Source organism: Saccopteryx bilineata, chromosome 2, assembly GCF_036850765.1.
Source record: "Saccopteryx bilineata isolate mSacBil1 chromosome 2, mSacBil1_pri_phased_curated, whole genome shotgun sequence".
NCBI classification, from domain to species: domain Eukaryota; kingdom Metazoa; phylum Chordata; class Mammalia; order Chiroptera; family Emballonuridae; genus Saccopteryx; species Saccopteryx bilineata.
Genome location: NC_089491.1, coordinates 131,457,707 through 131,470,416, shown reverse-complemented (window position 1 = coordinate 131,470,416; position 12,710 = coordinate 131,457,707). Strand labels below are relative to the sequence as shown.

The 12,710-nt window shown below is 36.3% G+C and overlaps 1 protein-coding gene across 1 annotated transcript; it reads right to left on the bottom strand.

Annotated features, from left to right (window-relative positions):
- Positions 1-1,783: 1,783 nt before the first annotated feature.
- IFNG (interferon gamma) lies at positions 1,784-6,324 on the bottom strand. The gene is made up of 4 exons (XM_066254804.1): positions 6,208-6,324; positions 4,972-5,040; positions 4,690-4,876; positions 1,784-2,292 (listed from the first exon to the last, which is right to left on the bottom strand). Exons 1-4 carry the CDS (start codon positions 6,322-6,324, stop codon positions 2,162-2,164), a joined length of 504 nt encoding a protein of 167 aa, XP_066110901.1. The 3' UTR covers positions 1,784-2,161.
- Between the last annotated feature and the right edge of the window lie 6,386 nt (positions 6,325-12,710).

Genomic DNA, 12,710 nt, shown 5'->3' with positions numbered 1-12,710 from the left:
CCACACAACACAGTTTATTCCTAAAACACTTTCTTTTTTTTTTCTTTTCTTTTTTTTTTTTTACAGAGACAGAGAGAGCGATAGATAGGGACAGACAGACAGGAACAGAGAGAGACGAGAAGCATCAATCATCAGTTTTTCGTTGTGACACCCTAGTTGTTCATTGATTGCTTTCTCATATGTGCCTTGACCGTGGGCCTTCAGCAGACTGAGTAACCCCTTGCTCAAGCCAGTGACCTTGGGTCCAAGCTGGTGAGCTTTGCTCAAACCAGATGAGCTTGTTGTGCTCAAACTGGCAACCTTGGGGTCTCGAACCTGGGTCCTTGGCATCCCAGTCCGATGTTCTATCCACTGCGCCACCACCTGGTCAGGCTAAAACACTTTCTTCGTCTGGCTTTTAGACTATCTCACTTGTCAGTTTGTCCTCTTATTTCACTGGCCATATTTCTCCAGTTTCCTTGCTGCTATCTCCCTAACCTCTTGATGATAGCATATCTGAATACTCAATCCTTTGCTCTCCTTCTTTTCACTATGTAAACTCATGACATTTATGAGTCTAACTAATATTAGGTCTTCAAATACCTTCTTTATATGCCTTAACTCCTAAATGTATGTCAAATGTCCAGACTTCTCTCATCTCCAAACTGATCTCACCAATTGCTTACTCAGCATCTCTGCTTTGAAGTCTAATTAACTTACTGTTCAAAGTTGAACTTCTGATTTTCCTCCTCAAAACTTCTCACACCTGTTCCTCAAATGTCATCTCTTCAATGAAGTCAACTACAATCACTACGTTGACTAGTACACCTACCTAATCCACACTACTTACAGTTTTCCCAATTCCCCCATCTTGCTATATTTTTTTCCATATCACCTATTATCATTGAACACACCATGGAATTTACTAATATATTATGTATTTTGTTGATTATCTGTCTCCCTTTTGCTAAACTTTAAATTCCCCAAGAGCAGAGATCCTTGTCTTTTTTGTTCACAAAGATATCTCAGGTGCCTAGAATAGCACTAGGCACATAGTAGATGCTTTAATAAATATTTTTTGAGTGAAAGAATGAACCCTCACCACAATATTATGCGGAGGGCACAATTATTCTTCTTTATCAGATGAGAAAACTGGAGCTTAGGGAATATAAGTAATCCATTAAAAGTCACACTAATTGTAATGGTAAGACCAAGCTTTTAATTCAGGCCTCTCTCCCTAAAATTTACACTCACTATTCATACCCAGTGATGCTCATGTAAAGTGGACCAAGATGAAGAATGCAGTGGGAAGTTGAGGGAGAGGGTATAAATAAATCGCTGTGTCAAGCTAAACTATTTGGACTACTTTCCATTGCAGAAGCCCTGAGATAAATGGTAACATAGTTAAAATCTATATTTTGAAAAGATAACTTAGTTGCTAAATGATGCAGTAGAAGCCAACAAATTGCCAGTGGAGAGAAACGCCATATTTAATGAGACTTAATTCAAGTCTAAGATTTCCACAGCTGAAAATGACTTTCATCCTACTAACTCATTAGTGTGTAGTACATTTACCACAGCCTCCACTTAAAAAATATCTGACACAGCATAAATAGTTATGAAATTATGTTTTATTCATATATATTAAATATCGATAAACAAAACAAAAAAAATACTTTTGCATTTCGGTACAGTCACAGTGGTTAGCAATCTTCTGCAGTACTAGGCATGAGATGAGATGCTATGTTTTCATTAGGGGACAAGTCATATGACCTACACATTCAAGTGCAAGCAATGGCTCAGATTGCAGGCATGATTTCAAACAGGCAGCGACTGGATGGCATCGCTCCTGTATGTGTTAATGACATCGTCCAGGTAAACAAATACACAACCCGTGGGGTCTTACTTAGATCGGCTGGCTAGTTGGCCCCTGAGATAAAACCTTATAAACACATAGTTTTGCCTAGTTACTCAAAAAAAAGGGTAAAGTGAAATAGTCATAAAATATAGGAATTATAAATAATACATATATTAATACTCATTTTCATTACATAAAAGTTGCTATTATAAATACTTTGATCATGAGTTTAAAATATATTCCCCCATATAAATAATGTCAAATATTAAATATTAATAAATAGATTTAGATTTAAAAATTCAAATATTGCAGGCAGGATGACCCTTATTTCGATGCTCTCCGGCCAAGAAACAGAGTCTGACTCCTCTTCCGCTTCCTAAGGGTAGGTCTTGGTGACAGATCATCCATCACCTTGAGGAGTTCACTTATTGCCTTGCGCTGGACCATCAGATCATCTACCTATTGGAGAACAGCACAGCAAAATCAATTTCAGGCATACCATCCTTCAGAATATTCTACTTGATGTTATAGTCCATGGAAATGGAAGTATTTCTTTAAAAACATGATTTTTACTAGCAATATATTACCTTAATATACAACAGTGCTTTCTTCAGTAGTTAAGGTTAAAATATAATTAAATTGCTAGTTATACTGTGATGTGGTGAGGGGCATGATGCATCCTCAAGTTTACTGCTCCACAATTCTCAAAATTATAAAGTAAAAAGACCCTGACAAAAATATGGGTTTGAATTCTATGTGAACAATAACTCTGACTTTGAACCAATCAACCTCCCTGACTCTTTGTTTTTGATGACTTCTAGGTTCTCTACCAACTCTATCACCTTGCACTTTAGTCTTTGTTGTATCAAATGAGTTACTATAGGTTAATGAGTTACTATAGGTTAATAGTTCTCACCTTTGGTGTCTAGCAGAATAACCACAAAACCTAATGAAGTACTTAGAGCCTCAAGTGCATGAAGTCAGAGAGGGCCTAGGCCACTGTGTGGTCACTAAGCTCTGCGGGTGCTGCTGATACCAAAGTTTGAGAACCACTGAGATTTGGTTAGTAATTTGTAAATACCAAGTCCAAGACAAATGAATACTATGATTTTTAATTTTCCCCAAATTATGTCAGTCTCATCATTTCCATAACAAGATTAATAATAAAAGAAATCATTTTATATGGCAATAAGCAATTGCTGATATAAATATTGAAAATTGAGAATTGCAGCAAATTTCCCTGCATCCTGCCTTCTATTCCAGCACACTGAACGATTTCCTCAGTCTAGCAAATAGCAACATTTAGGTGAATTCATACTTAATAAAATGAGGACCTTCTACTTTCACCTTGGTTCTGCCATTATGTTTCTTTCTAATGCTGGAAATACTGTGACCACCTTGCTACATTTCCAAGAATAACTAGGAGGATTCTAAGCTGCAAGACTAAACATTTAAAGGCATAACATGCCTTAAATATGTTAGCAACTGAGTAAAAGAGGAAAAATGGTTGAAAGTTTATGCAAGATTGCACATCATGAAGAAGCAGGCTTAGAGCTTCCTGAAGGATGGAACTGACAGATGGTTACAGTAAAGCAGAAAAAGTTCTCATCAGTTGTATGTTTTCAAGTGATAAACTTTACTTTCCAGTAATCAAAGCATCACCAAGAAGTTAAGAGACTTATCCAGGATTAGTGGCAAGCCAAAGCAGCACTGGCTTAGGGGCAAGTGCTTTTTAAGTCTAGCCTGTGGCCAAGGAGAACTGCTGAACATTGGAAAACACTGTCTGTAGAAAATAGTAATAGTCTTATACTTTTGTACCACGACCACCTAATGTATTGGGAACTAGCACTTATTTCAGTTTCAGGTACAGTGTGAGTTGGGCTCAAATCCTGATAGCACAAATCATATCATGACCCCTCCCTTTTTCATATTTTTATCAAAGCCAAACCCAAAGAAATCTGGAGGCCTTTATCTCTTAGATAAAAATTTTGGAAAAAGTGATTTGTCTTTATGCTTCAAATTTACCTTGAAGTAAAGGCTCTAGACTCAAGCTTTAAAGACTCAAGCCAATTTTATGAGGTAAAGTTGGGGAGTCTAAGGATTTCTCCAGCTGAGATAGATATTATAGTATCCAAAAGTTAACAATTATTTCATAAGGTATAAATTCTACCTATTTTTTTTCTGAAAGCAAACAAATACTCTACTTGGGCTGCACAGTGTTGCTCATTGTTGATCAGAGTCAGGCAGGAGAATGTGCCTAGTGCCTTTTCAAAGACCACAGCTTTCTCCTACTTCATTCTCACTTTCTAGCTATGTCATTGGAGAGTTTTTGAGCAAAGGAGGCCATAGAAGTTATGGTGAACACAACAGGCTTCTTTGATCATGAGGAAACTGAGCCAGGCCTGTGGTTCATCTGAGTTCATGAAGTTCCTTGGTAGCAGAGCTGGGAGAAGAGCACAAGTCTCTCCCCTCCTGCTGCTCTTTCCATTAAGACATGCAGCCTCCCATTCAAAGTGGCAGAATTTCCATCTCACAAGCAAGGAGCAATGAGTTAACTGCTCCACTATACCCCCTTCAGCTTCTTCACCACGTCTTCCTCCCTAGACCTGTCCATTTACCTGCCTTTGTATGATATTCATAATGCCAGCATTTTCCCAGATCACAAGATTAAATAATCCCCATACTAACTTGGCAAAATCACTCAATAACACAAATAGAATTAGTAAGGAGGAGTTTGGCTATGGGTTTTATAGTTTTAACGACTGCGTCCAGTAGCTAATTTCTACATTCTGGGAATTGGGTATTTTCTCAAGAGCCTCTGCAGTGAAACCAAAGAAATAATTAAGATCAACTCACTGGAATTTCAGTCAGCTTCAGGAAGTCTTCCATTTTGCTATTGTTGCTGTTGAAGAACTTAACACGCAGGTCTTCCTTGATGACGTTCATGCTATGTTGAATAATCTGGTTACCTTTTAAATTTTCAAAGAGTTTGAAGTAGAAGGAGACAATTTGGCTCTGAATTATTTTTTTGTCACTCTCCTTGGGAAGAAAGAGCACAAAGAGAGGTTGATATGAATTTATCTATTAGAAAATAAGCAACAGGAAAATCAACCAAAAGGGAATATTCAGCTTACCTCTTTCCAGTTTTTCAAAACATGTAAGAAAAGAGGCCGACCATCTGCTACATCTGACTGAGTTGCATTCTGGGGGGGAGGGGGAGGAATTGGTTTATAATTAGTTTATAAAGTTTCCTAAAAGTACACGTTTTATTGTACTCAGATGCTGGCAATATTCACTGACTTTCTTTTCAACCCTCTTGTTTACTTATAGCAAGTATTCCCAAAAGCTATTATTATGTTGGATATTACTGAAGACTACTAGCTATTTTTATTTTCTAGTATAACCCCTAAGTTGCAAAGTCACAAATGAACTCAATATAGTACTTCAATTGTCTCAAATAACTACAGTGTAAAAAAAAAACTGTTTTCAAACTTATTTTAAAAAATCAAAAATCATCCCACTATAAAATACTGCCCCCTCATGGTACAGATCTTTATAACATTTACTTGTGTCCTATCTGATGTTATGTCAGCTTTAAAAGGTAGTTTCAGGTGTATGTGAGAGAGATTTGATTTGATGTCGTGAGAATAAAATAGCTTGTAAAAGCTTGAGCATAAGTACAACAGCTATAATTATAATAGCTCAATTTTGGACAAATAATACAATATTTAAAATACAAAAACTATTTTAATTAACTATAAATAAAATTTTTTTAAAAACTCATATAACAAAACAAAAAAAGTTAAATAAAAGTGAGATTATAACTCCTAGAGAATCTCAGCAAGAGACTGAGTTCAAGGGCCATTTATAGATAACAGAGATGAGATAGTAGAATTTTTAAACCACCTTTTGGAGAAAATCACCTACAAATGATTTTTTAAAGCCAAAGCTTTCAGATCCTCACCTTCTTTAATTGATTAATTATTTTTAGATTATCATTTTAATGCTAATCTTGACCCATCATGACAGTCTGAGAAATCAGAAATTAATAGCTGGTCATTTTTAATATAAATACTACTTGACATCACAATGGAATAGATTCTTTCCACAAAATTATCAACATCATCCTGTTTTATACTCATATTAGGCCCATCTTTTGAAAGATTCACGAATTCCCTCTCTATAGCAAATTGAGTAGAGAATTAAGGCAAAATCCAGATCACAGTTAAAAACTCGAGTCAAGAGTCAAAATAACACCAAGGTCTCAAGATGACTATGGACGAGCGATGACAGCCTATCATAGGTACAATTCCAAGTCAATGTTCAGTCATTTCAACCACAAACAAGTATTATTAAAAGGTCATACTTACAAAATATTCCTTTAGGTTTTCTATTTCGTTTAAAAATGTGGCTTGGCAGTAGTAGCTAGAAGAACCCAAAATCACACAAAGCTGAAAAGCTAAGATATAACTTGAATAATTCATCATTTGGGAGTGAGTTAGGCCAAAGTCGTGGAAATCAGTAGCTCCTGTATTAAGTCCAGAGGACTCAGCTGCTCTCTCTTCTAAGAGCCGATCTGTAGATGATCAGAAAAATGTACTGCACCTCCTTTTGCTGCTGGTATTTATACCTAATTGGAGTCTCATCAGGATTACGTATTTTCACAAGATTTTTTCAGATGAGATGGTGACAGATAGACGGAGATGCTAGTTAGTTTGTATTAATAACTATGGTTTTGTGGCATTTTGGTGCTGTAGTTAGAGTTTCCTTTCAACTCCTTGGGTCTTTTGACGATGAAACAGACCCATTATGCCCACCGTGCCATTCTTGTGGTATTCCCTGAAAGCACTTTTACTTCACACCATTCAGGGATTGGAAATTTTTTGGCATCCCCTCCCTTTGCCTTTGTAAAATGTTGGCTCCAATGTGTTGACGAAGCACATTGATCATTAGTTTGTGGTTGGGAGCAAGTGAAAAGGAAATTCTAGGGGCTCTTGAACCTTTACAAAGGGGACACTTTTTAACTTTTTTCTTGCAAAGAGCCAGAAAGTAAGGGAAGAATGTGGTTAAAAAACCAATGTGGTAAGGAAGTCCTTCAACAGAGTTAGCAGAATATCTACCACAACTTTAAATTGCTCTGGACCAATACTGCCCAATAAAAATCTAATGTAAGCCTAATAGAGAAATTTAAATGTTCTAATAGCCCCATTAATGGAAATAAAAAGAAACAGGTAAAAATAATTTTTAAACTTTATTATGTTTAAATCAATATACTCAAAATATTTCAGTATGTATCAGTATACATTATTAAAAATATTTTACATTCTTTTTGTCCTAAATTCCATAAATTCAGTACACATTTTATACCTATAGCACATCTCAGTTTAGACTAGTCATATTTCAAATGACCGAGCTGATGTGCCTAGAGGCTGCTGTGTTGAACAAATATAGTTTTGGATGATCAATTGCTCCAAATAATCATTAACAATGAAGATTTTTTTTTTTACTTTTTTTTTTTTAAATACAAAAAGTAAGGCTCTTTCTCCTCCCTTAGTAATTCATTTATGATGTAAAACTTGTGGGGAGGACACAGAAGACTTGGCCACTCTTGGTTCCAGCCCCCCTTGCATTCCAATCTGCAATGTGTACACTAACCTTTACAGATGAAGACTTGAATCCTGGCTCAACTACTATCTAGCTATGTGATTTTGAGCATTTATGACTCCAAAATAAGACTAATATTAGTATTTCCTTCCAAGCTTCAACTGAAAATTAAATCACACAATACATATAAGATGCTGAGAATTTTGCCTGGCATGTAAGCAGCACTCAAATAAAGTTATCTATTGTTATTTGGGCATGTTGAATGACTAGTCATTACCATAAACACATGCTGAACTTTGCTTATGCTATTCCTTTGGCTTTCAGCTCTCCTTCTCTCCATCTGTGCCCCTGAGGGTAATGCCCATGCATTTAAGCACTACCTAAGAAGCCTTATTTCCATGAGTTCTCCCAAAATTATCCTTCTTAAAATTAAGCTCACAGGCTTAGCACTTGACTTATACTTTTCTTAAAGTCCTGATACCTCAATCTCATATTGGAGTTAGTTATTCATGTGTCGTCTTCCATGTTAGACTGAGTTCCTTAAAATAAAAAATTGTTTCATTGCTTGTACATCACTGTTTTCTTCCCTAAAAGCATTTTAACCTGAAGATTTGTCCACAGACAGCACTGAATAAATGTGCATTTGAGTGCTTAATTAAGGATCTATGCTGGCCTGACCTGTGGTGGCTCAGTGGATAAAGCGTCAATCTGAAATGCTGAAGTCCCTGGTTTGAAATTCGAGGTTTGCCTGGTCAAGGCACATATGGGAATTGATGTTTCCTGCTCCTCTCTCTCTCTCTCTCTCTCTCTCTCTCTCTCTCTCTCTGCTCTCTAAAATGAATAAATAGCCTGACCAGGCGGTGGCGCAGTGGATAGAGCGTCAGACTGGGATACGGAGGACCCAGATTTGAGACCCCGAGGTTGCCAGCTTGAACGTGAGCTCATCTGGCTTGAGCAAAAAAGCTCACCAGCTTGGACCCAAGGTTGCTGGCCCGAGCAAGGGGTTACTCAGTCTGCTGAAGGCCCGCGGTCAAGGCCCATATGAGAAAGCAATCAATGAACAACTAAGGTGTCGCAACAAAAACTGATGATTGATGCTTCTCATCTCTCTCTGTTCCTGTCTGTCTATCCCTATTTATCCCTCTCTCTGACTCTCTCTCTGTGTCCCTTTAAAAAAAGAAAAAAAAGAAAAATCTAGAAAATGAATAAATAAAAATCAAAACAAAAGAAAAAGGATCTATGCTGAGTTATTTTCCTTCAAATTCTAATCCCAATGTTATCAGAACTAACCCATATGAATCTGGTTTTTAATTAAATAGAATTTATGATTCTGTTGGAAATATGATGCTATGTCTTTCACTAAATCCTGCTTCCTGGGATAATTTCCTGTGTTATTTTATGTGAAAAGGGTCTGACAACTCTTTGAGGGGATATCTGCCCAAAGAATAAACAAGATCAAAACATATCTGCATGACCAAAGCCTCCTTTAAGCCAGAGACAAGTGAGGAAAGTATGTCACTACTCACAAAGCTTTGGTGAGTGGTCCTCAAAAAAAAACACATAGTTCAAGTAGAGTGCTTACAGGTAACATAGTGACAAGAAATTCTTATCAAAGCCTTGAGATACACTGCAGGCACTCAGTACCATCCAGGATACCACTGGCCAAACTCTAAGTTACTGTAAGAAATATTCCAACTTTCTGGAAAGGAGTTATAATAATCCCCTTGATTTGTTCACTGGAATATGATATGGGGGGGTTGAGGCGTTATTAGTGAGATTTACATATTGTCTAGGTTTTTGTAAATTGAGAATACCTATTTAAAATGACAGATATATATTAGAAAAGTGTTTACAATGGGACCAGATGTCTAAGATTAGTAACTACATGGCTAACCGCCAAGCTCTACTAACACTTGATGGCATGACCAACCACACACAGAATAATGACATTATAGAGCTTATCTATGTCTTATTTCCTCATTTTTTAGATTTGTAAAACATGACTCAGAAAAAGAAAGTGCTGTGCTGAAATTCACTCAACTAGACAATGCATAGCCAATTGTAGACCCAAGATCTTTCTCCCAATCTACATGTCCCCCAATCAATCAATATCCATTAAAGGTTAGCATATGTGCCTAAAACCCTGTTTGATATGTGAATTCAAATCATTACATCCTATCTTGTTTTAGCTTCTGGATTTTTTTTTTTTAATTTGTGAGACAGTAGTTACTCTTTAATTCCTTAAAAAATAATAAGACTGAAAATAAAAGTGTTAAAATTCTTGGTGAAAAATCCCAGCAGACCCCAATTTGTGGATATAAAACCTGCATATCAGGACTCACACTTATTTAGCATAACCTACATTTGGTTTAATGCTCCATTTTACCTTCCTGAAATTCCTAATAATTTTTAACAAGGAGCCCCCATTTCATTTTGCACTGCTTTCTGCAAATTATATAGCTGGTCCTGTATCCCAGGCTAGAAGTGAATTTTATGGTATTAGATCTTCATCTTTCAACACACAATTTTTTGGTTCAGAACATTTTTACTACACTTTTGTATCTTTTTATTATCTTTTCCTGCCTTGTAACATTACCCAAGAAGACATTTCTCTCTGCTTTCTGCCGGTAAAACACCTTAGGTTGCACATGCAAACTAGAGGTTTCACACTTTGTTGGTTCAGCCAACTCTGAGACTGCAGAATAATTCACCAAGATATCCCTTCAAAGTTTTGAAAACTCACCAGGAGCCAAAGTGTGATTGTATTAGTAAAACAAAGGGGCTGAAAACTTTCTTTTTTCTTTTCAGCTAGACTTTCTTTCTGAAAATTGGCTATGGTTATACATTAAGCGTCAGCAAGATTTCCTATGGTATCTCATCCTATCCTTAAGTGAGTAGGAGCCGCAAGACAAAACTCACACCTTGGTTGCCCTTTTTCCTCTGTGATCAGCAGTCATATCCCTTGCACTTACAACCGAATCATCTCATCCAGACTTTGGTGTAGATTTCTTCCGCAGAGTATGAGTCAATATTGGATCCATGCTCCCCACGCTATTTTGACTTCCGGAACTCCTGACATCATTTAAGCTGAGCCTACGGAAGAAGAATGACATACAAAATGGAAGTCCACGCGGAATAAAAAAAATCCCCACAATTTGACTCATAAAATCCCATATGTTAAAGGATAGTTTTCTGAATCCCCCTTTTTCTTTCATGCCACCTGGGCAACTCTAAGAGATGATTCAAAGAACATAGAGGACAGTCATCGGGTTACAATATTCTCCATTTTATGCCAGATAGGACTGTGCATTGGTAATCTAAAGATCCATGGTCATGCTTTGAAGGTCATATTTTTATTCCACAAGGAATTTAAAAACAGTTGGTAAGCACCAGCTACCAGTGATTGATCTGAGGTTACTAAAGAAGGATGGGACAGTTCCGTTGTGAAATAACTTATTTATAATCTAATTTTAATCAATTAGTGAATCCTTATTGAGCACTTAATACACATCTATAGCTTTAGGGGTTACAAAGGGATTAACAATAAGACAACTGGCAGGAGCCTATGTCAACACTGTGTTAGCTAGGGTTGATTCCTCTGGTTACTGGTTAGGTATCCATATCTTCCTTATCTTCTCTATGTCCATCTTTCCCAGGGGGTTCATATAGTTGAAGAGGACTGATGATTGGACAGTAAAAAACACATATCTGACATATGTGTTGCATTTTCTCCTCCTATACCCATGGCAGATGTCACTAGCCAGTCATGACATTCTTTTCTACTCAGTTTAGATGTATCCTCTGAATCCTATTTAGATACTACCAATTTATTGTTTCATTATATATTCTGCCTTTTTGGGGTTAAGGTTTACTTGTTTTTATGCCTTTTACTTAAATCTGCTAAATGAGTTATTTCAAATTAGACACAAGTAAAAGATAATTTTTTTCTCCCAAGAACATCAGTACTAAAGAAAAAACATTTCAATCCATGAAATAATATAGGAGAAAGGCCCCTGGCCTAAGAGGAAAGACCTGGTCTTAGATCTGTTACTGGTATGATATAGGATTTTGAGCAAAGCCTTTACCTACACCTTATATCTTAGCTACACCATCTTGAATTGGTTTTAATTAATTGTGTTTCTTTTCATTTCTAACATTCTAACATTTTATGACTGTGATTTACAAATATAAGACATTATTCAGAACTAAGTTTATGAGGTAGAGACCCTTACAGACTTAGAAATTCTTTTTTTTTTTAAGATTTTATTTATTGATTTTACAGAGAGAAGAGAAGGAGTGGGGAGCAAGAAGTATCAACTCATCGTTGCTTGTTGTTCACTGCTTGCTTGTCATATATGCCTTGACCGGCACAAGTCCAGGGCATTGAACCTGCAACCTAAGCATTCCAAGTCAATGCTCCATCCACTGTGCCATCACAGTCCAGGCCAGACTTAGAAATTCAAAGAGAAATAACTATCTGAGTGATGGAAAAGTTGAGAAATTTCATCATGGCTTGAGTTTTTACTATAATTTGAATTTGAGCTTTAAATTTGAATCTGAAAGGAAGCATAAAATTTATTCAGTCAGGTAATGAATAAAACTTCACAGTTTGTACTTAATCCTGTAGGCCATGTATTTTTTTCCCCCAACGATCTCAAGAAGTGAGTAGTCCCTCTTGGTAGCCCTTGAAATGGCACCAAGCTTTGAAAACATGTGCTTTTTTACAAAAAGGCTATTCTTCTATCTCCCATTATAAAAGTTTAACACAGAAGGTTTCGGTTTTCCCCAGGCTACCTAAAGAAAAAATTCTAAATCCAAAACCATCCAATAACTAATATTTTTTGCCAGGATTTGATAAGTCACTCCTGTGTCCTTAATCCTTGAACTAATTCACAAAGTACCTGAATTAAATTCACATCTATTAGGTTTATTTTAATAGAAATATTTTTAATGGTAACAAAATTATATGGGGTCCTTTAAATGAAAATCAGACAATCCAGAAAAGCACAAGAAAAGAACACTTGTGATTTCACTATTCATAAGTAAATATTAACATTTTGTCACAAATTCTTTCATATTTTTCTTATATACCTAAGTATTTCTTAATTTTATGGATTAATTAAATATGAGGAAAAATAGCCCAATGCTTAGGTCCAAAAAGCTCTGGAGTCAGGCTCCAGGTTTCAATCATGAATTTGCTCCTCAATATTTGTTGAGTGGAAGTGAGTTACTTAATTTCTCTGTACCTCATTTTCCTCATATATAGGTG

Coding starts and splice junctions, on each gene's coding strand:
- IFNG (XM_066254804.1), bottom strand. CDS start 6,324: ATGATGAATTATTCAAGTTATATCTTAGCTTTTCAGCTTTGTGTGATT. Junction 5,041..6,207: donor AAAACCTAAAGGAATATTTT/GTAAGTATGACC, acceptor CCTCCCCCCCAG/AATGCAACTCAGTCAGATGT. Junction 4,877..4,971: donor TTTTGAAAAACTGGAAAGAG/GTAAGCTGAATA, acceptor TTTCTTCCCAAG/GAGAGTGACAAAAAAATAAT.